Source organism: Eschrichtius robustus, chromosome 16 (genome assembly GCF_028021215.1).
Source record: "Eschrichtius robustus isolate mEscRob2 chromosome 16, mEscRob2.pri, whole genome shotgun sequence".
Taxonomy (NCBI): domain Eukaryota; kingdom Metazoa; phylum Chordata; class Mammalia; order Artiodactyla; family Eschrichtiidae; genus Eschrichtius; species Eschrichtius robustus.
This window is the reverse complement of record NC_090839.1, coordinates 48,489,883-48,514,962: the sequence shown is the minus strand read 5'-3', so window position 1 is coordinate 48,514,962 and position 25,080 is coordinate 48,489,883. Positions and strand designations below refer to the sequence as shown.

At 45.5% G+C, this 25,080-nt stretch overlaps 1 protein-coding gene across 1 annotated transcript in view; it reads left to right on the top strand.

Moving 5' to 3' along the window:
• The window catches only part of CFAP61 (cilia and flagella associated protein 61), a 253,462-nt gene that overhangs the window by 166,072 nt on the left and 62,310 nt on the right, over nt 1–25,080 (top strand). Inside the window, exons 19-21 of the mRNA XM_068565240.1 lie at nt 1,037–1,135; nt 6,647–6,815; nt 16,115–16,289. Coding sequence (XP_068421341.1) covers nt 1,037–1,135; nt 6,647–6,815; nt 16,115–16,289 — 443 coding nt within the window. The remainder of the gene's footprint in view (nt 1–1,036; nt 1,136–6,646; nt 6,816–16,114; nt 16,290–25,080) is intronic.

The following is a 25,080-nucleotide window of genomic DNA, read 5'->3' as shown; positions in this document are numbered from 1 at the left end:
CCACCTGGGTGAGTGCAGAGGGCACTACTTGGGGTCAGAAGATGTGGCTTTCATTTCTGGCCCTGCTGCTTCTGAGCTTCGTGACCGTGAACAAATTACCTACCATTTCCAACCTCGATTTTCTTCTGTCTGAAATACAGAGAATACAAACCTGCAACGCCCCCCTGCCACCACCCCCGGCAGAAATTGTCCTGAAGATTAATCTCTATGACGACGCCCGTAATCATGCCTCGGGCCCTGGAAAGCCTGATGCAAATAAATATAAGGCAGCTTTGCTCTTGAAAGGAATCTTCTAGAATTCTCTCCTCTGTGATGCTGTGCTCTCCTGATCTGAGTAGTTACATATATCTGAAAATCATAAAGCTAATGTTGACTATGGGAATTAGATGATCTTTGCATCCCTGCCCACAGGTTGGGGTCTACAGGGCAGTGAAGACCAAGGTTAGATGAGAAGATGCTAAAGCCAGATGGCCTGGGTTCACACCCAGCCTCCAGATTTCCTGGCTGCACCGTCTTAGGCAAATCACTTTGCCTCTGTTCTGCATAATAAAATCGGGGTAATAATAGTACTGACCTCATCGTACTGCTTCCAGGACTCAATGAGAGCCTTGCAGAGCACTTGAGTGTAAGCACTCAGCAAGTTTCACCATGGTGGTTAGAATTCCAGGCCATCTCTCAAAAGGAGTCTGAAACTCAAACTTCGCGTTGACTTATACTAAATTTACCTGCTTCCTCCCAGTTTGGGGTTTTATTTTGTTTTACTCTGAGAAGCAAATTTTAAAAAGTTAAATGGCACCTGCCTTCACAAGGTCACAGCTTTTGGAAGTTTCTGCCATTAGCTGCTCCGGCACCCTCTCGCTTCTTTCATTTAAATGGTCAGTTCTCTTGGAAGGTTTGTGCAAAAAGAGTTGCTATGTTCAAAGAAAGACTCAACAATTGGAAGACGAGTGAGATAAGGTTAAATTGAATTGTAATAAACTTTCACTGAATTGTGCTTTACCTCTTTTTTTTTTTTTTTTTTTTTCTTTCTCATTAGCTCTCACCTGAAGTTCAGTAATCTCACCCTGATTTCAACCCACGGACTCCCAGGAAAAAAACTTCTGGGCACTGAACAAAGGAAGTTTTTAGCAAGCGAGTATGAATTCTATTTTCTTTTTTTAAAATTTTATTTTATATTGGATTATAGTTGATTTACAATGTTGTGTTAGTTTCAGGTGTACAGCAAAGTGACTCAGTTATACATATACATATATCTCCTCTTTTTCAGATTCTTTTCCCATATAGGTTATTACAGAATATTGAGTAGAGTTCCCAGTCCTATATAGTAGGTCCTTGTTGATTATCTATTTAATATATAGTAGTGTGTGTATGTTAATCCCAATCTCCTAATTTATCCCTCCCCTGCTTTTTCATTCTGAAGCCTAAATGTCCTAATTTGTGTGCAGTCCTTTTTCTGCTAAATGGTAGGAAAGGGAAGTGGCAGGCTCTTCTCCTGAGTTCAGATGTTCCTTAGGAGATACAAATGCAAGTTAAGAGTGAATGGCAGGTCTGGGAGGATGCCGGCCCTGTTCCAAACAACTGGGACGGGTCTGTGACCCAGACACCACCTGCTTTTGGGTTCTGAGTGACACTCCAGGGCATGGGAGCTTGGTGACTGTATTTGCATCAGACCAGGCAATTTGCCGGAGGGAGCTAAAGTCTGGGCACCTCCGTGGGATGAGGGTCTCAGGCCCACCTGGCCCTTTGTCATCAGGGCTGATGAGGCAGAGGCCTTCTGAGTCCTCTGAGTCTGTCATTGTTTCTGTCCCAGTGGAATCAGTCTTTGACAACATCCCTTCTAGAAAATGCCACTTCATTATCACACAGCTTCCATTCATTTTAATTTCCTGTAGCAAAGCATGAGTATAAGAATGATTAGGCTCCCTGCCTCTAGAAACAATGTCCCAATTTTTCCAACAAGGAGGGAGGAAATTGTTCTCTCTCAGGGGGTTTTCATTTTAGATCCACAACGAAGGACCCTCTTTCCTCTGTGAAAAAGGCTGACTTTGCCTTCAAACTGTGAGAAAAACGGCAGTCTCCTTGCCAGCAGAGCTAGGCTCATTTTGACCTAATACTTTTACCAGACTATGAACTTTGGGGTTTGGGGAAGGACATCATCAGGGTGCAGTCAAAAAGACGTGGGTTTTGAGCCAGGTCGATGAATTCAGATCCTGCTCCCGCCACAAAGGGGATTTCACCTCTCTGAGCTTTGGGGGTTTTGACTGGAAATGTGTATGATAAGCCAGGCTTGCTGGAGTTTTTGGTTAAAATTAGCCTAACACCAAGTTCTGGCTGAGCACGGAGGATCAACCCACGTACACCCGCTTCCCTCACTTTCCCTTCTTTCCAAATGACATAATGCCCAGGAAATGCTGGTGTTCCTGATAAATGTCTCATGAGGAATTTCATTCAGTCGGCCTGGCAAAGGTTTCTGTCAGTCCCCAGGTCAGGTGTGTTCCAGGAGAGACAGGCTAGCAAGTGATGCTCTGCTGGCCTGATTCTGTGGGGACCCGCGTGTGGCTGGGTGCACGGTCACCTGGGGTCTCCGCCTCTGTCCTTCTCCCTCCACACTCCCAATCCAGTGGCCAGAGCAAGCCTGCAGAAACGTGAATCAGATCCTGTCAACTCCCGAGCGGCCTGGAGCTGCTCTGTCCAGTGTGGCGGCAGTGAGCCACATGTGGCTGCTTAGATTTCAATTAATTACGGTTAAAGGGGATTAAAATTCAGCTCGTTGATTACATGAGCCACATTTGAAGTGGGCGGCTAGCCACGTGTGGCTCGCAGCTGCCCTATCAGACAGCCCAGCTGCAGAAGGACTCTGTAGTCACAGAAATTTCCAGATGCTCCAATCTGAAATCTGCCCCTGTTCTGCTGGCTCCTCTGACCTCCTCTTTTTTTTTTTTTTTAATATTTATTTATTTATTTATGGCTGTGTTGGGTCTTCGTCTCTGTGCGAGGGCTTTCTCTAGTTGCGGCGAGCGGGGGCCACTCTCCATCGCGGTGCGCGGGCCTCTCACTGTCGCGGCCTCTCTTGTTGCGGAGCACAGGCTCCAGACGCGCAGGCTCAGTAGTTGTGACTCACGGGCCGAGTTGCTCCGCGGCATTTGGGATCTTCCCAGACCAGGGCCCGAACCCGTGTCCCCTGCATTGGCAGGCAGATTCTCAACCACTGCGCCACCAGGGAAGCCCCTGACCTCCTCTTTTACTATTTTTGCCCTTGTTCTCTCTGCTGTCACCACACCAGCCTACTTGATGTCCCTCGAACACAACAGGCAAGTCCCTCACCTTGGGGGTCTTTGCTTTTCTCTCTTCAAGTCTTTGCTGGAATGTCAGCTTTTACATGAGACCTACTCTGAGCATCTAGTCGTCTGCAGCCAACTCTCCAACACACTCTAGTCCTCCTTCTCTGCTCTCTTTCTTGCTACTGAAATCCTTGTAAATATTATACAATTTGCCTTTTTAAATTGTTTATTCTGAATCCTTCAACTATGATGTAAACTCCACAAGGGCAGGAATTTTTTGCCTTTTGTTCACTGATGGGTTCCCAGCATCTGGGACAGTGCTTGGCATTTAGCAGGTGCTCAGTAAATAATGTCAAATAGATGACAGTTACCTCCGAAAGTACCTGAAGAAGTCCTCTCCATCAGGGTGTAGACAGGGACTAAATACCACAGCCATATAAGATGTCTCTGGATGGGTACCTGCATGTTATCCTCTTAGAAACCACAAACTGAAACATCCACAGGATGTTGCCTTTCAAACGTCCCTCAGACCCCAGTACAGGAAATTATGTCTGGTCGTGGAGTTTAGAAAGAACAAGTGCATTGATGTCCAAAAATTTAATGATTCGAATTCCTCACGCTAAATACAAATTCTGAACTTTTCCGTAACCAGTGTTTTGATTTATTATTGCTGTTACTACTTTTTGAAAAGCCATGTTTTGTCTCCCCACCTCCCCTGCCCAAACCCCGCCCTGTCCAGCCTCTAGTGGATGTGCTAATGATGTTCCCCGGGATGCAGCAGAAAGGAGGGTGGAGGGAGGGGAGGAGGAACCAGCAACGGGAGAAATCCACTAATTGGACAATCAGCTCTGAATAACTGAAGGTTAATTATGATGCTTCTTCTTCTGGGAGTGTCACGGTAAACCCTTGCTGGAAACCTCTGAGGTTCTTTCCGGTCCTGCAGGGTTCTGATTCCATGAAGTGCAGGTCTTCACCACACTTACATTTATTCCTCTGGAGTTTGCTCTTAATTTTGTACCTGGAACTTTAGGCTAAGTCTTCCCATCACTAGGTTTGGGGTCACTGCAACTTTGAGCAAGCTGGCCACTCTCCACATACGTCCTGTTCCAGCAATTCCCCCATCCTGCATTTCTACTTTTTTTCTCCTCCTTATTACCTGTCCCCAGAATGTCCTGTGAAGACAAGCTTTCACATTATTTTTGCGTCAGAGTCAAGGTCACTTGAGAAACATGAAGTTTCATTGACCTACCTTTTTGGTTCCTTCTCTCTCTTCCAGAGGACGCTAGTGGAGATATTTCTCTTGTCCTCAAGCCTGGAGATGGTCCCTGCCCTGTGGGAATCTTAATGCTCATTAACTCTGCTTAGGAAATAATTTTGGAGAAATATCACTTACAGTCTCCAATATCTAGTCTCACTACCTGATGGGTAAATTAAAGAAGGTCCAGAATGGATTCTAATATCCGAAACAGATAGGCATCAGCTACACACAGTGTAAACTTCTCAGTTTCTAAACTGAGAAATGTCATTCCATGTGGTCACAGGCTGTAAAAGCAAGCACCCCACATTTTTCAGTGCTTCCTAAGGTCCCTGCAACCCCAGTGTTCCCGGGTGCCAGTTCCCACTGGACAGAGCTTCAGATTTTATCTCTGAAGTATGCATTCTGAAATTATCAACACCGCTGGCCTACTGTCATTAGAAATAACATCGTCTTAGCCTTCCCCAAATTTCTCCTGAGAACTTTCATCTTTGAGCAAATCCTCATATGACGAATCCCTGTGTATTAACTATATTTAATTTTTCCTCATCTTGGACGGCTGACGGTACTGCTCCTGTTAGGAACAGATCACGTCCCAAGTAAGAACAATCCCTCGTGGGTCTCTCATAGATGTATGAAATCAGTGAAGCCTCCTGTTTTCCTGTAAAGCTACCAAAATGGCTTTTTATAAGAGAATTTCATCTCACTATCTGTTATTTTCCTGTGGCAGGCCAGCCCCCGATTTTCTTTTCTTATTAAGAAGAAATTTTCTTGTTTTTAAGTGTCATTGTGTGGAGAGATACAAAGCCCAGACTCCGTTCTCTTTCACAGGCCCTATAACAGGGTCTAATGTGCATCCATTACCAGGATTCTTTTTGTGTGGTGAGAGCAGACTCATGCGTGGATCAAAAAGAAAAAATGTTCTCCCATTACCACTTCAGAATCCTGTTTGCCTCCAAGGAGAGTAAACAGGGTTGTGTATCATTAATATTATTTGGAATAATACCCTTCACATATGCATCCCACTTGACAGACAGCATCTCAACATTCTCATGTCCATCCCTTGCAATGCTCGAGGCATGTGAGGAGGGGTCGTTATCCCCTGCTGAGACGTGAGGAAACTGAAGTTCTAAAAAGGGGTGCAGAGTCCCCAGGGTCCATTTTCATTGGCGACAGAGCAGGGACACAGACCCTGGCACAGGGAAGCCTAGATTTAAACAGACTCTCGCTGTTCTGCTGCCCTACGCTCTGCGTCTTCAGAACAGGGTTATTAAAACGTCATGTACATGAGGTCAAGCTTTCCAGAAAATTCTGGAAACAACCCTCACAGGACTCTAAATAAACCCAAAGCCACAGGAAACCCACTTTTCTCCCATTACAGTATTGTGTTCACCCTCGAATAGAACCCAGAGAACAAAACCCGTCTACCCTGGGCCTGCTCTTATGGAAGCAGCGGTCCCCGTAAATCACCTTTACCCTGAGAAGTGACTCCCCAGAGTCCCCAGGGATTGTACTGGCTGCAAACATAATTCCCTAATGGACATTTTCTCTAAATAAAATGCGTTTTGTTGTTTTGGCATGAATCCATACACTAATTCTAAGAATGAATTAGTCATTTATTGAAATTAGTCATATATTGAAAAGCCTTAGCAAATTGGCAGGGTTCTCGATATTCTGGACCTTGACCCCTGCCTGTGAGAATCCTCAGATGTCACTTTCTTCATCCTCATTCGCTCCGAGTCTGTGGTCAATATGACAGTTGTCAATATGACAGATCAACTGCTAAAGTAAATTTACACCCGCCATGAAATGGAAGCAAGAGTATATATGAATGATTACACACACACACACACACACACACACACACACACACCCTCCCTGTTGTGGACTGGTCTACCCCAGGCAGAACAATTTAGCTTTAATGGGAAGATGTCAATTTGCGACTAAGTGTCTCATAAGGACAAATCTCCTAGCTAGCCTGGGTCCCGGTAAACTCCCAGCAAGAGCACAGGCTCGGCCCACCAGGGGACTCGAACCAGCTCACCAGATGTCTAATTAATGCCCGCTGTCAGCTGCTCAAATGTCACTGATGGAACCTCTCTCTCCGCAGCCACTGTTATAATGACAAAGATCACGCGCTGATGTCGCTGTGCTCCTGGGTCAACGTGGTGGTTGGTAAAATGACTGCCATAGACCGAGCAGCTAAGCAGGTCATCGTTTCCAGAGAAGAAGTCGTGCCCTATGACCACCTCGTCCTCTGCACCGGACAGCAGTACCAGGTGAGCCCTCGGGGATGGCGGGGGTCACGTGCTGACCAGGCCCACGTCTCAGGGTCAAGAGCGTGCCTCCCACCTGCACATGTGACCGGAACTGGGTCCAAAACCCTCCTGGAAACCCATTCCAAGAAAAACATTCTGCTCAAGGTTAAGAATCACAGCAAGTTGGAGAAATGTCATCCTCGAAGCTGTTGTCCAGAAGTCTAACACGTACTGCTCACCAGAGCAGAATCCAGACGCAGCCCGGCGTGCATCTGTAGAGAATTAATTTATGCTTCAAGAGGCTAACATTCGGCGGTGGCGATGGGCTTGCGAGAAAGTATTTCAAACATGCGCACATTCTGTCAGCCTTATTTTATTTTGTCTCTCGGTTACAAAGCTAGGAAGTGTGGCTGGTTGCTTACCTGGTGACCGTGCTTTCCATCTCGATTAAATTCTCAAGCCACATTCCAGGGAAGTGTTGCAGGATGTGACCTATTCAACATCCGACAGAAGCGAATTTGAACATTCTCGCTTTGCAACGCCAGAGCATTTCATGCAGAAATGCCACAGAAATAGGGCATCTCTTTGATGAAAAGAGATTTAGATGATGGAGTCTTTTCATTACATTTTCTCTCAGGGACTGGATAGGCCTCCAAGTTGGGTTTGTAGGGAGTTATCCCCTGTCCACCCCAGGCACTGGTCATGTTTTTCTGCTCCTGTCCTAGGCCACCTTGGGGATGTGCTCAGGCCTGCTTCCCACAGATGAGCCAGGGGAGGCCAGCCTGGTGGGGATAGACAGCCCAGCAACTGCGCGCATCACTGACTTCGAGCGCTGAGTCTGGGCTACCCATTGAGAGCACCTGGGGCACTTTTGAAATAAACCCAGGCCAGGGCCCCGCCCCCAGAGGCTCTGTTTTAATTATTCTGAGGATGAGTGGGGTCCAGTCATCAGTATTTTTCTGAAGCTCCCAGGTGATTCTAAGCTAAGGCGGAGAAACACAGACTTGAACTTTCTCGACCTAGAACCTCACCTGTACCTTAGAGCAGCACTTCTCACGCTGCCATGTGCACACACATCCCCTGTGCGTCTCATTAAAATGTAGATGCTGAGCAGGGGGTGGGGTGGGGGCCGTGGCTGAGATACCTCGGTTCTAACACGTTTCTGGGTAAGGCCAAGGCCGCTAGTGAGGGGCCCACCTGAGGACCCAGCTTGGATCAGCGTCTGAGTGATTTCTTTTCTTTTCTTTCTTCCCCTTCCTCCTCCCCTTCTTCCTCTTCTCCTTCTCCTTCTTCTTCTTTTAAAGCAATCCAATTCTCAAAGTGTAGGAAAGGATTTTTTTTTTTCTGGATAAAGGAGAAAAATAAACTGGTTACTTAAGTACTCCTCTTTTTCAAACTTGAAACCAGAAGAAAACACCAAGCACCCCTTTGTCCCCCCTCACCTGCCCCTCCGAGTTCCAGCTGCTGTCTGCGACCGTGGACTTGGGAAAATGTGACAGGAAGGCCCGGCCAGCTGTCCAGAGACTCGGGCGTCTGCCCATGTGTGCCCAGCTGCCCCTGCGGCTTTAGTCTGTGGCACATTAAGCTCTTGCCCTTTTAACAATGGGAAACACGAAATGAAGTGATAAAGAGAGTTTCAATTTAATTCTTCCAGAAGGACATAAAGATTAAAGGTACATAGACTGATATAAAAAAGGCAGCTGGATTCACTAGGAGCTTCCGGCTCTTATTTCTTTCCCAATTTCCCTTCTCCTCCACTCTCACGGTTTCGCCCCAATTTTGTGATTTAAAAAAATACCAACAAGTTAAAGTGATGAAAATAAGCAAGAAGACTACCTGTTATAAAATATAATTACAAATCTTAACCCCTAATCTGACCTGTAAATGGCATATACCAGTCTAAAATATCGTGCAATATTTTTGATATCCAAATCCATAGCACTTATTTTTTTAATCAGAAAATCCATGCACAAGATACAGTGTGCTGCAGGGCTGCGTGTGAGGAGCCCTGGTCTCTACTTCCAAGCCCTCTTGCCAGGGTCAGCCATTCTGCGGCATTTCTGTTGTTCGTTCTTCATTGGTTACCCCCCAGAACTACAAACAATGTGTTTATAGAAGTTTTCCCCTTGATCGGTCAACTTCCGAATTACCTCTGACCTTTCCGCTTTGGACGATGACGGTTCTGAAAAGCTGTCTGCAAGACCTTATAACCAGGGTCCCCGAGCCCCCTCCCTGGCTCATGGAGCATCGAGCAGAGACGGAGAGATGCCCGCTCCCACGCCTGGGTGTGGGTCATCTCAAAGAGAAGAGGGATAAAAATGTGTCAGCCTGAAGTCAGATGGGTTGGCGTGGGCCATGAGAAAACCGTGGCTGGGACTCCCACAGGGTGGCGCTCGGGGAAAGCCAGCCGGGGGGTGGGGGGCGAGAGCGTGCAGCCGGGCGAGGGCAAGTGGGGTGTGAGCTCTGGTGAGCTTGGTGTGGGTGAGCAATGTATGTGGTCTCCAAGGAGGCGAGTTATGTCTCAGACGGGAGATAGAAGAACGTGGCATCCGGGACAGTGCAGGCCCAGGCGAGAGCCTGCTGCAGAGGGTGGACAGAGCTGCATGCGTCAAGGTGCCACGCCTTGTCGTTTGGCAGCGCCCAGCATGAAGAGACCTCCCTGTGTTGGGGCGGATTAAAGGGGAGAATAACAGCATGAGGCCAAAGAAAAGAGGCCGTTTTGAATCAAGACTTCAGATTTCCTGAGGCTTCTCCCATCAGAGCCAATATCTCCTCCCCTTGAATCTGGGCAGGCTTGTGACAGCCTTGGCCGGCAGAGTACGAAGGAAGTGACATGGCGTGAATTTAAGTCCAAGTCAAAGGCTAGGCAGCTTCTCTTTGTCTGTGGGAACAGTGGCTCCTGGAGCCCTGAGCTGCCACATAAGGATTCCAGATACCCTATGACCGCCGTGCTGGAAATGCCATACATGGGTTCTCCAGTTGAGGGTTCCAGCCAAGCCCAGTCTCTCAGCCATCCCTGCCAAGGCCCCAGACATGTGAGTGAAGCCATCATGGACCCTCCAGACCAGACCATCCATACACTGAATGTCACCAAGTGCCCTCTATTGATAACACGTGGAATAAAAGGATTGCCCAGCCAAGCTCTACCTGAACTTCTGGCCACAAAATCATGAAAGGTGATAAAACAGTGTTGGTTTAAACCACTAAGTTTTGGTGTGAGTTTGTTGCACAGCAAGAAACAACTGGAACAAAAAGATAACACAGAATAAGAGAAAAGAGAACAACATCTAGAAAAATCAGAGCAAGAACATACTTTTGAAAATATTCCGGAAGGCAGGAATGCAGGATCCTCTCCCTCTCTCTCTCTCTCTCTGTCTCTCTCTGCCCCTCTTTCTCTGTCTCTGTCTCTGTCTCTCTCCCCAGGACACTGTGTATCATCCTCATTACGGTCTCCATCACAGGAGCCAAAGACATTCGACAAGCAGAGTCTGAGCTGAGAAGCCCACAGGGTGAGATGAAAAGGGAGATGGGGAGTAAGAAAGGATTGATGTTAAATCCCCATCAAGAGACAGACCTGCTTCTGTACAAGTTGGTGATATCAGCTGAAGACCAGTCACAAAGCTCCCCTGGAGGGTGGAGGCAAAGGACAAAGGGATACATTGGGTGCCAGAGACAAGAAGATATGCTAGAGGTGGAGGCCATGCCTGGACAGTGCTTCTCCCAAAGAAGAGGCCCAAACACATGGAATAGAGACAATAAAGATATGCTAGAAGAAAACTTTCCTTACCTGAAAACATCATCCAGTTGACCACATTCTTGGCAAAATCAAAGAAGAATTTTCTCAGCTAGTTACATTCTGATGAAATTTTGGTTCTGTGAGAACGATAGGGAAAACAATGAACAAACTTCAAGAGAAAAATAGCAGATTACCAACCCCCCCTGCAGAAAAAAGAACAAAAATAAGGCAAGCATCAAAAACTTACCTCTCCAGCCTTTAGTGGTTTAAGAAAATGAAACTGGCCACTCAGAATTTTGAAGAAAATGGGCAATTCAGTCATCACATGCTCGCCTAAGTGTATTCTATTGGAGGATGACAAAAAGTGTTCTTTGTGGGCCAGGCCTGAGAAAGAGGATCTTCCGTGGTCTTTAATTTGCACTCTGTATAACGGAGACAGAAAAGAACTGGACACAGTAGTATAAAAGGACACATGGCAACACCACAAACAATTTAAAAGGTAATCCAGGGGCTTCCCTCGTGGCGCAGTGGTTGAGAATCTGCCTGCTAATGCAGGGGACAAGGGTTCGAGCCCTGGTCTGGGAAGATCCCAAATGCCACGGAGCAACTAGGCCCGTGAGCCACAACTACTGAGCCTGCGCGTCTGGAGCTTGTGCTCCGCAACAAGAGAGGCCGTGACAGTGAGAGGCCCGTGCACCGCGATGAAGAGTGGCCCCCGCTCACTGCAACTAGAGAAAGCCCTCGCACAGAAATGAAGACCCAACACAGCCAAAAATAAATAAATAAGTAAATAAAGACGCTTTCATTTTAAAAAAAAAGGTAATCCAAATCATTTTTATAAATCTGAGAATAAATCCAAGATGGGCAATAATGAATCTTACTCTAATCTAATCTAATCAAAACCGAGTTCTTGAAAATAGGGAGAGAAGTGGCCAAGGAGGACTATGCAGTGTCTTAAATGGGGAAACACAAAGGCAATGTTTCATTCTTGACTCTTAAATTTAGAGGAAATAAGGTTAAAGAATGCTTTTGAGCAGCCTAAATAAATTCACCTTCCAAAAACCGGAGAAGATAAAATGGAAGAAAACATCCTTCATGTAACCAGAGGCAAGAAAAGAAAGAGAATAGCCACGATGCTTACACTTGAAAGTATGAACCAGAATGGCATAAGGAAAAAAACCTAACAGTTGTAACAGCGAGTGTCGTGGTTTTAAATTGCCCCCATTACAAGACCAAGGATCTGTTTTTACAGGGACGTCGAAATACAAGAGGAATACGAAACCAACCACACTCAGAGTTTAAGAGTGAAAAGATAGTTCCAGGGGCACCAACAAAAGATGTCAAGCAAATTCAAACAGCTGTTACGAGCAGCAGCAATAGTCATATCCAGCGAAGCAGAATCAACTGGAGAAATAAAAGCTCTGATCCTGACAAAGGGTGAAATTCGTGACGACGACGTGGAGGTCACGAGCCCGTTACATGGGACAATGTGGTCGTGTCACAGAGTGTATCACAGGACAGAAGTGCACCTGCAGCATGACGTGCAGTTCCTGGTGTCACACGTAAGGGAAGGAACCAGCTGAAGCACCTCCAGAGACAAGAGGTCACCCCGGATGTTTAGCCAGAGGGGCAAAGAGTCCGATGGCTGAGGGTGTTCGTGTAGAAATGAATTCGACTCGGACAGTGTGGCCCGGGAAGCAGATAACGACAGACGTCAGAAGCCATGGGACTACAGCACGCATCCATCCTAAGACACTACCTCCTAAGGGTCAGAGCCTCCGCCAAGAGGGACTGTTTGACCGGGTACAGCGGGCAGCCAGCAGGAGAGGTCAGAGCACCTGACCTAGATCGAGCACTGGCCTTGCACCACACCAGTGCTCCCTGAGGTCACCCTTGTGGTAACACCCTGAGCTCCCTGCCACTCCCACCCCCATTTCGCAGGTGAGGGAACCAAGCTGCAGTGGGGCTGAGGTCAAAGGTCAGACAAGACAACTTGTCCAAGGTCACACAAGGGTGGCAGACTAGGGGCTAGGGTTTGAGCCCAGGTGGTCTGGCTCCAGTTCTTCGCCACTGCCTATCTCTCTCCTCTCTCCCTCTCTCCCTTTCTCCTTCCCCTTGCCTCCTCCTTCCCTCCTGCCCTCTCCCATCCATGTGGTGCAGAGGTTACACTGGATGGCTTTAAAAGTCTTCACAACTCACAAATTCTAGAACTTACTGTTTATAGCTAGAGTCAAATAAACAGTTTTTTTTTTTTTAAGTTTCTTTTTTTTTCTCTCTTTAAAAATATCTGGAGAAAAGCAACCTCAGTTCTGGTAAGGTGGCTTCCTGGTGTCCTCAAGAACCCAGGCCCTTCTGTCTTTTGTTCTTCCGCCTTTGGAATGTGGCTTCCATCCTCAGCATCTTGTGGTGACTGCTGTGGTTCCAGCCATTTCATGTGCAAGAAGCAGGAAGGAGGAAAGACTAGAGAAAAATGACTTTTCGAGTTGCCCTCCCCCTGCCCCCGCAAGGACACCTGCTTTTCTCTCTTGACCTCTCAGGTCATGAGTTGGGAAATGTTCCAACTGGGCATATGTCCCAGGAGTCTGTTACTAAGAAAGAAAGGGAGACAGGATATTGGGTAGGCCACCAGCATCCCCTGCTGCCATGTTAACTTGCCAAGGAGAATGGGGTGGCCAAGGGGCTCTCACCAGCAGGTGATTCTCCGTCCCAAATCATCTGGAATGGTTGAGAAGTGTCTGCTTCTCTCCAATCACGACTCAGTGCCAGTTCAGTGGTGGTAGAGAACGCTCTGCTTCGGGGAGCCAGCGCTGATGGTGCGTCTTCAGTAAATGTGCCCACACCTCCTGTCGAACTCTACTCCCTCCTATCGAACTCTACTCCTTCCTATTGAACTCTACTCCCTCCTTTTGTTGATGACATAATATGATTTTTCCCCATAGATCCTTCTTGATGTATTGAGTTTTGCTAAACTCTGTGTGGACAAATTAATTAGCTTTGGGATTTAAAATTCTAGCTCCAGTTTTGCCTATTTTGTGAAATGCCACCATGCGAACATGAAAATATATTATTCCTTTAGTTTCTCTAACTCTTTATAGTTAAAAATGTGCAAAAACAACTCCACCCATTTAAGTGCATGGAAGAATTATATGGATTATCAGAACGCAGTTACATTTCAGGATTGTAGCAAACTAATTCTCGTTTTTGACCTTCTTCCTTTCCCCCCCCTCTTTTCCTTGTTTTTTCATCTGAACACCCACTATTTGGAATATAAGTCATTGAAAGTTTTATAAATTGAATGGCTCTCAATTTGTTCTTCAGCCCTGCCTTTTTCTGCTAAGGATTTTTCCTGACTTGTTAAAGCATGATTTACTAAACTGGTATAATGTTACCCCAATTTCATTTTCTCTTATACTACAATGCTTGTTGTAGTTCTGGTAAAGTTTCAAACCTCCGAAGCACAGTATTCAGTATTGTGCACTTTAAACCATTCACCAAAGCCCTCAATGGACTGCTTTATGATAACCATGAATATACTAATGCCAAAATTTTAGTGTGATATTGCTAAATAAATTATATTGCTAATAAGAGCTTTCCTCCACAATTTTAGTTGTAGTAAATGACCACTACTTATTGGGTTGTTCCTTTTTACTAAATATCATTTTACTGCAGCCTCTTCATGGAGAAAGGACATCCAGCTTTAAAAATAGATTCTGTTTTTTTTGTTTTTTGTTTTAGTCCAGCCTGAAATTGAATTAAATACATCACAGCCATGTGCCAAGGCTTTACCATTTCTCTTGAGGAAGGATATACCCGAAAGTTTCCTAAATGTCATTTGGGGTTTAGTGAAGCCCCACGTGTCCGGGCACCAGCCGGCATTCACATCCCCCAGCACAGCAGGCATTGCCCGCGGTTGTCGGGGAGGAGGGGCCTCCTCAGAGCCCGTGTTAGTCTCTGCTGCCAGTGAATGTTTTGCCCTTCGTGGCTGTAGAAGGAGTCTGGCCTCACATCCTTAGGCCTCACGCCTCAAATGTGCAGGACGGCTGGTGCGGGGCCTCTAACAGCAGCCGAGCTGCCTGGGAGTCTTGCCCTAGGTTCTGGCCTCGTTATCTCCCATAATCTCCACCTGCCGCCAAATAAACCTCGGAGGGGCAGCACAGGGGCCCACTGGGCACACCCGCCCCACTGTGCCGTTTGACTTGGCTTCCACAATGGCGTCTGTTTGCTCGATTTTAATTGAACCAAAATAATGAACAAATCAGGAGTCCACATAAAGAACCCAGGTATCTGGCATTTCTCGAGCGATCAGATCTGGCCACCCTGAACCCCTGCTCTACCCTGACAATGACTGGATGGCGTTGAGTCACGGCTGAACGCTCTGGCTGGGGCCTGGGCGTCCAGCTTGTCACGGCATCCTGGACAACAAGGACAAGAGTTGGCCATCATCCGTTATTGGGTTTGTGCTGTTGCTTTCCCTACAGCAGAGGAAAGCGTCTGTCTTCACTCACGTCTATGTCAAAAGCGAGGGAACAGGAGCTATACTGGGAGGGCTCTGTGTTGAGAGAGAGAGAGAGAGAGAGAGAGCACTTCTTTGACAAAGTGAAAGATAATCCTATGATTTTCACAAGTAAGTAGTAGCCCACTTCCCTCATTTGGTGGGTAGACCCTCTATGTGCTTGAATTTCAATCCCTTGATATAATTGCCTCGGTGCAGATTGTTTTTACCAAAAAGAGCGACATCAAATCCAGTACCACGTGCTCTTCTGTGGCCCCGCCCCCCTTGCAGGAACAAGCGGGTCCTGGGTTCCCTCCCCTTGACCCTGGCCAGGCCTCTGTGAAGACCTCCGTGACTGAACGTGGCAAGAGAGGCCCTGCTGGGCTCCCAGGACCAGGGAAGAGAAGAATGTGGAGCTCTCTGGAATGCTACCCTCTCCCAGGACATGTGCCCCGGAACTCAACCCCCCAGCCCCCCAGCCGTGAGGAAGCTCAGACCACAGGGAGAGGCCCCATGTGATGTTCCGGCTGACAACCCCAGCTGGGATCACAGCCAGCACCAACTGCTAGACATAGAGTGATGACTTGTCATCTTTTTAAATACCCACCATGTTTTCTTGGGGAAAGAAAAAGGATTGAGAGAGTTTATCTCCAGGTGATTCCAGCCCCCGGCCATCAGGTCACCACCCCCAGCCTTCAGGTCTTCCCAGCTGAGGCCTCCAACATTGCTGAACAGAGGCAAACTGTCCGCCACCATTCCCTGGCTGCATGGCTGACCTACAGAATCTGTGAGCCTATGGAATGGGGGTTTGGCACTACCGAGCCTTGGAATAACTTGTTACGCAGCATCAGATGACCAGGGCAGCTCCTTCTGAGAATTAGCTCCAAGTGGTCATTTCACCTGTTTGGTTTTTTTTTTTTTTTTTGGTAATTAAGACCTGATTATATCTGGAGACAGAAAAAGGCACACCTGTACTGGGTATTGCTTTGTTTATTTTAATTAATTAATCAATCAATCAATGAATTAACTCATTCCTTGTGAGCGCTTCACCTGTTACCACTGAAATAAGCATCTCTCTGTAACGTATCTCAGGTCCCACGCCCTACAGGGGCTGACATTAGTCAACACCCGACAAACAGAGAAGTTCTGAACAGCAGTCTGCGGCAGTACACGGGCCCGGTTCCCTGCAATCATTTCACCCTCAACGACGAAGAAGATTGCTTGAAGGCCCTGACTTGGATCAGGAACAACTCCATTGCTGCAGAAGGTAAGGATGCTGGTAACTGTGTATCTTTTCAGAACAGCATTTTATTTTTATAATGAGTCTTATTCTTCGTCTAGTTCCAGTATATAATTAGTGCCTAATTAATTCCAACCAAATCATTCATCTGCCATGCTTTGTTTTCCAGATTAATTTACAACTTGTCATTTTTGGATACCCAGCATGTTTGCTGGGGGAAAGTAAAAGGCTTGAGATAGTTTAATTATCTATAATTATTTTATTACACAAAAATGAATATCCAAAGAGCAAAGCATGGCTAAAATCATTAACTAATTAAAGAATAATTTAATAAGCAAACATGTTTAGCAATTATATGGAAAATATGACTCCTTTTATGAAGCTGAAAAGACCTCGGAAGAAAAAGAAAGGTCTGAGTTGGAAGGGCTCTTTTCTTTCACAACCCATTGTTCTCCCTCGTGGTTGCCTGCACAGTCCTTCCCACAAATGAACATATTCGAGTTGCCTACCACTTCCTGAAGCCAAATGAGAGAGTAAAACATTTGTACAAATTGTTTTCTCAAGCATCTTCCTCTCTATTGCTTGGGTTAATGGAAATTGTTTGACTAGTAGAATAACTAGAACAGGGCCTGGCTGCCTATTTGTCTTTAATTGAAACCTGGAGAGTCAAGTTTCAGAGATGACTTACTGCAGCCCCTTCATTTTACCGAAAGCGCAGGGAGGATCAGGGACTTGGTTGGGTTATACAACTACCTGTGATGGGCTGGGCTTCTAACCCAGACCTTTGATTCAGTCCAGGGATGGAAAAATCAGTAAGTGACTGGAGTGTGGAGATCAGTATATAAAATTAAATATATTAGTTTATTGAATGTATTTGTTTAAATATAATTTCATTATGTTAGTTAATATAATTAATATATTAAAATTAAATATAGTTTCTTCTGATTTTTGGTGGAAGATTTAGGTGTTAGTTAACTTTCTGTCAAGTTTCTACATTTACTTCATTAAAACTCAAAAATAGGTATCAAAGGATATTCGATACATTGCTGAATTCAGTTTGTTAGTACTTAGAGGCTATTTGCATCTAAACTCATGAGTAAGATTGGCCTGTTTTCTCTTGTATGCTTTACTTGGCAAGTTTTTGGAATCAAGGGTATGCTAGTCTCACACAGTGTTTTGGGAAAGCTTTCCATATTTTTGGTGGGTCAGAAATACTTTGTATAACCTAAAGGTTGGACAGGAATCACCCATAAAACCAGCTGGGTCTGGAACCTCTGGGCAGAGGTGGGATATATAGATATATACTGGGGACCCAGAATAAAAACTTGTCAAAGTATTCAATATTTTAATTTTTGCATTAAAACTTGGTATTATTTTCAGTTTTGCATCTGTATGTGTTTAAACCTGTTTCAATATTTTAGTCATTCTTTAATCATTGCCCGATGACCTAAGTACACTTAGGGAATTCTCTGATCTGGGGGTCGGCAAACTTTTACTGTAAAGGGCCAGATAGCAAAAATTTTAGATTTTGCAGGCCATATGGTCTCTGTCCCAACTACCCAACTCTGCTGCTCTGGCAAGAAAGCAGCCACAGACAATATGTCAATGAATAAGCATGGCTGTGTTCCAATAAAACTTTATTTACAAAAATAGGGGATAAGTCATAGTTTGCAGAACCCTGCTTTTATCCATACAATTTGTGACAACTCATTACCATTTCTTCAAGTCCACACCTCAAAATGTAACTTCAGCTTGCTGAAAGCACAAAAGCCAATGGTCCAATACAAAATATACATTATGTCTTAGGAATGTGCCCAGTCCTGTTATAATGCAGTGTTTTAATTGAACTGTTGGCTGTTTTGAATGTTAGGATTCAGGAGCCTTTTGACCAAGGAAAGGGCCTTTGAACGTGGCAATGCAAGTTCTTACAGTTGAATGCTTATGGCAGAGAACTTAGAAATTCCAATGTAAGAAGCTCTTGGTTTTCAGATGGGGGAATAGCATCCAGCTATCGTGTTGCCTTGACTAGCGGTCGAAGATGGTGATACTCTGGTGCCCACTTAAAGGGAAATAAATGCTTTTGCAAGAGTTAAGAGTGTCTCCCATTAACCATTGCATAAAACCTGTGCGTGCCTGCTTTTGTCCACTGAACGGCCAGGTTAGGGAGTTTATAGACATTAGTTTCTTGTCCTAAAAGTAGGCTGTTTTCCCCAGGTCCAGTGCTTAATGACACCCCCAGGGCATCTCCCAGGTAGGTGGTCCGAACACTCAGATGCTGGGCCCAGGCTCTGGGAGGCATCTGAGAAACAGACCCAGCCAAGTTCATTCAACTTAGGGTAGTGACCCTTTTCAAATGACTATAAGGAAAGTTGGAAAGAAAAATGTTAACCTCCTGCCTTGAGGAAGCTCTTTCTCTTTGTAGTTTTTCCATAATTAGAGTCATATTCAGACTTGAATTTAATTAGTGCCATTCCAGATATCTTCCTCACATGGGCTGCTATCAGGATTAAACGAGATAAATAAGATATTACACGTCCAGCTCAGGGCAGCGTCTTTTACGCAGTAGGAGTTCAATCATAGGGGCTGTTGTTAGCCTTATTACTACTACTACCGCTACATGTGATAGGGTTGTTTCTCCAGGGTGTAGGTCTCAGCCCCTGCCATCCTGGTGATGGTACAGCCTAGCACAGTCTCTACACAAAAGATGGGGAGCCGTGTACACCAGGTACCAGTCTGGTTGTATAGAGGCATCGTGACCTTCATGAGAGCCCTGGAGGCTGTGAAGTTTAATCCTCCTCCTAAGAAAGGAGGATTTGAGCTCAGCCTTAAAGAAGGGCAGGATAGGGGCTTGTCTGGTGGCGCAGTGGTTAAGAATCCGCCTGCCAATGCAGGGGACACGGGTTCGAGCCCTGGTCCGGGAAGATCCCACATGCCGCGGAGCAACCAAGCCCGTGCGCCACAACTACTGAGCCTGCGCTCTAGAGCCCGTGAGCCACAACTACTGAGCCCGTGTGCCACAACTACTGAAGCCCGCGTGCCTAGAGCCCGTGCTCCACAACAAGAGAAGCCACCGCAATGAGAAGCCCGCGCACCGCAATGAAGAATAGCCCCCGCTTGACGCAACTAGAGAAAGCCTGCGTGCAGCAACGAAGACCCAACGCAACCAAAAATAAAAAAATTTTAAAAATAAAAATATTTTAAAAGGCAGACATTGCTGAAAAAAAAAAAAGAAGGGCAGGATAAGCAAAGGAAGAGAGAGGTTGGGGGAGTTTGATTTGTATCCAAAGACCATGACCCAACAACTCAGGCCGGGCAGACTCCGTGAAGGGCAGCAGTGGGAGGGGAAGGTGGAGGGTCCAGGGGAGTCCAGGTTTAACTGGTCACTTTTTAGAGGCTGGGGAACCAGGCATGATGCTGTGTACAAAACAGCACGGCAGGAAGGCAAACTCCCATCTCTGGCACCCACGGCGGCAGAGAGAAAGCCCTCGGGGAAGGATGGGTCAGGGCTGGAGTGGGGCAGCCGTTCAGGCGGGGGCGGGCTGGAAGCAGCCATCTCTGATCCATTTGAGGTCCTGCTGGCACAGCCGCATCTAGCTTATTTCCAAGTCAGTTATGGGCTGATGGTATTTGAAGCTGGAAACTGGAAGTTGGCACTTCATGAAAACGAGGAGCAGGGCTTTGTTCCCACATCCATTACCGTCATTCCGCCTGTCAGCCCCTGGTTTCTAATAACACCAGAAAGAATGTGGACATTTTTCATGATAGTTAGCTTTTGCTCCCTCAGTGCTAATTTTCCTTTTTCTCAATAGTTCAGGCTGGGGTTGGAGGGAGGGAGCTGAAGATAGGGCCCTTCTCCCAAGAGCCTGAGAAAAAAACTCCTGTGTCTCACGGGCTGTGATTGGGTCGAATGTCCATCCAGGAATCACACCCCGAATCCTGGGAAACTCCAGGCCTAACTTTGAAGCACACAGACTCGAGAGGAGGGGCTTGTTTGCTGAGGACGGTGGAGGGATTGTTCTAGAAGAACGGAAGGATGCTATGTAGCAGAAACAATGGATTTTTTTTTTTTTAAATAGGAGGAGGTTAGCTTTCCTCTGAACTTCTGCCCCTTGAAAAGGCACAGATATCTCCCCCAAAGCATCAACACTCTCCCCCGCCCCTGTCTCCGTTTTATCATGTCTTCCTCTGCTTCCAAAGGAGAAACAGTTGTTCTGTGATGGAATTAGTCCAGTCTGAAGGAAATTGTTTATTGGTCTCTGGAGTTGGATGAGTTTATAGATGTAAATTATCCTAAACTATTAGAACTGCTCCAGTATCCTGGAGAATAGCTGACATCACTGGCTTTCAACTGCAAAAAAAACCTTGAGGGTTTAGCCGGGGGGGTTCAGAGAGAACCCAGCAACCTAATACATTATAACAGTTTATGGCATTAATTGAAACTAATTGAAATTCATCTGCTATTACCTCTGTACTTTCCATGAAAATGAAAAGTAGGATGAAAGTAAAGTACAAAAAAATACACCGCCTTGATGGCCTGAAATGGATCAATTATTTTTATCTTTAGCTAAATACAGTTTACTGCCTTATTAAAAGCATGTTTGTAAGAAAAGTATAACATTAAAATTCCAGTGCATGAATCACCGAACAAAGCCTTTGTTATGCTATATCTAATACATTCTTCCCTTTTTATTTGACAGAGCAAAATGAGATGTGTCATAGAAATCTTATGCTTTGACTTATAAAAAGTAAAAAGAGTATTTTCTGGTCTATTCATGAACATAATATGTTTTTTAAGTGTGTGTTTATTTCACAATGTATTAATATTCTAGGGTATCTATTTAAAATTCTTTCATTATCTGGTTATTCCCTAAAGTTAATAATACAGATACAATGCCGATTAGAGTGGTTTTTAAGGAACATGTTATATATCCATCTGCAAATATAGTGCAGTGGTGTGAGCACTGGTTCTGAAATCAGACCTGGCAGGTCTGAGTTCTGCTGAACTATCTGCTGCTGTGTGACCTGGAGCTTCTTACTTAACCTCTCTGTCCTCAGTTTTCTGGAGAGCATAATAAAACTTTTCTGGTGGGCCTGTTCTGATCTTACATAATCTCTGTTTCTTTTGAAGTGGAAAGGAACCATAGTTCTTCATTAAAATACAATGGAATATGTAAATATACATACAATAATAAAATAATTTAAAATACATAAATTATAAAATGTAGTATATAATTCTTATTTTCTCTGGTCTTAAAAATGCAATAACTGTGAAGAAAAATTCGTATTAATATCTGTGTGCATAAATCTTGAATTTATTTCTTATCCTCTTGAGATGTGAGTTCCTGGCCAGAATGCCAGATCAGAAAATCCTTCCCTTTTCTCCTTTCCGAGTGATTGTTTTCTTCCTGGAGAATCCTTCATCTTTACATCTTGTGTGGGCTTGCCTTATTTTGGTGGTCACACAATCAGAGTTGCTGGTGTATTCATTTACACCTTCAACAAGAGCGTATCAGAAAGCAAAAGCATCACCTTCACGTTCATGCCAACATTTCAGACGGCTGGTCTTAGCGCTTTTTCAGCCTGAGGTGGAGAAGTGACAGCTCACCCAGGTGGTGATAGGAATCATCACGCCCCCTCTTCCTCCCCAGCTGGGCCCCTCTTTCCTTTGGAAGCTCCCTTGCACATTCTGTCCCAAAGGTCGTTGCAGGCAAGCGTGAGAGAGAGACTGTGCGCCCCTTCCCGCCAACTTTAACTCCAGGGGCTTTTACAAGGTCGTCTTTTCACCACTGTGCCCTCCTTGTACTCTGCCTCCCAATTCTGCTCTGCACTCTCAGTAACGCATAATTTATCCCCTAGAAGGAGCAACAAAGATCGGCCTCCCATGAAAACTGGTATAGTTCTATTCCATTGCCCCCTATTGAAAATCCACCCAGACTGTTCGAATCATGAGTTATCATTTGCCAGTTCAAAGTAGGGCCGCCCACCACTTCCCCTCTGTCACCCATCAGGTCAAGTGCAAAGACTGGTTGTTTCTTATCTGTTAAGTAAACTGAGCTGCTGTGAAGAAGACAGTGACCAGATCTCTTAGCATAATACTGATATCCAGGGGGAAATCCTCAGCTTTTCCACTCTGTTTCTTCCACATATGCATAGAAACTTCCAAAGAATATATGCGAAATCCCAACTAGATAAAGGAAGCCCCTGCAATGTGTCACCTCCTTCAAAGTACTTGCAAAGACTCCGTGAGTTACAGAGCACCTAAGTGGTGGAAATGCATGAGCTGAATGAATCTTTAATGAACCGGGGTTGTCTGACCTCTTAAGCCCGCTGTAGATGACAGATGCCGTGGGTTCCACACACCCTGGGGCTGCCCCCCTTCCTCCACCAGCCGTCAGGATGTTCTGCGCCAGCAGGACCCCAGCCACCCGCCTGGTCCACTCGGAGTGGGACACACTGTCAGACCCAGCGTCGCCCTTACAAAGCCCTTTGCAGTGTTGTTATTCACGGCCCAGTTCCCCCACCCCTCCCCCACCTCACAACCACTTTTTCTCACCTGCTTTTAAACTCTTGCTTGCTTCTAACTCAGCCAGCGATGGAAGAAAATCTATTTCTCTGAGGCGTTCTGGGTTCTCTCTCTCTGCCCCCTCCCTTTCTTTCTCCGTTTCCTTCCCTCTCCATCTTCCCTCTTTGATTTGGCCCCAAATTCACCCAGCTGTCCGCAGCGTGATAGTTACACAAGGGCTCACCTCCCTGTAAAATATCCTTGGTCCCTCGGTTTAAACTGCACCAACATGGCAGGAGTATTATTTTATACTGTCGTGTTGGAGACACACACTGTTTTGGTTACATTTAGGATCGTGTAGGATTTCGTGGGCTAGAAGGGAAAACTAACAGCCAGATCTAACATGTTTCTGTGTTACACATCTCAGGTATACAACCCATCCTGTGGCTGGACTGGTCTTGTAGTGCCAACTTAATAGTGAACACCAGGTCGAAGTACGTAGTAGGAAAACCTGACCAGAGTGAGGGTGTTCTGCGGTAAATATCGACAGGGCCCAAAAGGAAAGCCCAGTTAGTTTCGGATCAGCAAGCTGATAAAGCTCAAACACTCATCCGTGTATCCGGTCAGGAAACGTTTTGTCACACCCATTGCAGGCCAGGCTCTGTGTGAGGCCCCAGGGTGGGCAGCGTGGGCAGGGTGAGCCTGAAGTCCTCCCCCAGGTAAGCCAGGGCGTGTAAACTGCTGATGCAAGGAAGGCAAGGCAGAGACGGCCTCGGGCCTGCAGGGACCTCACCTGCCGGGGGCTGGACCTTCTGCTGGGGCCCAGGTACAACCACAAGCACAGCCCAGTCCAGGGGGCTTCAAAAGCCCTAGTTCCACCCCATCCATGCTAGTAAAATTACTCTGATAAGTATAAGTAATCATATTTTTATACCTAGATTGATTTGTCCCGAAACGAATACATTAATAATCAAAATCTTTGTCTGCTAGCTTTTGTCCTGGGGACTCCCCAAAATATGACTTTGCTTATCCTATGAATTATCTTCATGCTTATATTTTTACTGTTAGCTTATATGTTTTTATTTTACTTCATGCTTATATTTTTACTGTTAGCTTATATTTTATTTTACTTCATGCTTATATTTTTACTGTTAGCTTATATGTTTTTTATTTTTACTGTTAGCTTATATGTTAGCTTATATTTTTACTGTTAGCTTATATGTTTACTGTTAGCTTTTACTGTTAGCTTATATTTTTACTGTTAGCTTTTACTGTTATTTTTACTGTTAGCATGCTTATTTTTACTGTTAGCTTACTTACGGGCATTTGCTTGAAGCCAATGTTATTGGTAACAGTTCTAAATGTTATTGTTACTGGTAATAATAATAATAATAATAATGGATTGTGTATTTTTTTTAAAGAATTTAGATAGGGGGCCTGGCCCAGAAAGAGAGGTGTTACCAGAGATAACTTTTTATTTTCTTTTGGCCATGCTGCGTGGCTTGCTGGATCCCCGACCAGCGCTCGAACTCAGGTCCCTAGCAGTAAGAGCTTGGAGTCCTAACCACTGGACCACCAGGGAGTTCCTGGGATTGTGTATTAAAGTGCCTGGCTTTAGACCAGGTATATAAGAGTCACGAGATAAACAGGAATTGAATCTAAAAATTATTTACAAAGAAAAAGTGGGAAATGATATAGAAAGAACTCACAATTGCACAAAGATAATGGAAAGAATAATCCCCCCCAGAGTGGAAACATGTAAAAGGCAAGGGATCAAACTGGCAAAGAGTAACAGGCTGACTTTGTAACATTGGGTCTTGTTATGTATGTGGAGGAATGTGATTTGACCTGTGACATGTTCTTATTTAGGTAGTAAAAAAATTATAATGAGATTTTATTCTGTTTTGTGGGTAATGAGACAATGTAAGTAAATAATCATATAAAACACGTTTAGATGAAAAATTTTAGATGACATGATTTACTATGTGCCCAATATGAGTGTGATTTTGGACCGTTGTTCAGCAGATATGCACACACACACATCCCCGCTGTGGGCAGAGTGTGCTTCACCCCCTTGGGCGGGTGCGGGTGTGGCCGCATGACTTGCTTTGGTCAATGGAACATTAGTGGATGTCTTGCAAGGAGAGGCTTAGAAAGTGTCTGAGCAGTTGTGCTTGCCCGCCTGTGCTCCTGCACAGCTCCCGAAAGAGAATATGCCTCAGGTCACAGTTGGTCCAAAGAGGATGAGAGAGACATGGTGCAGATCTGACCCCAACCACAGCTTGGAGCCACATCAGCCAACATCAGCCAGCCCAC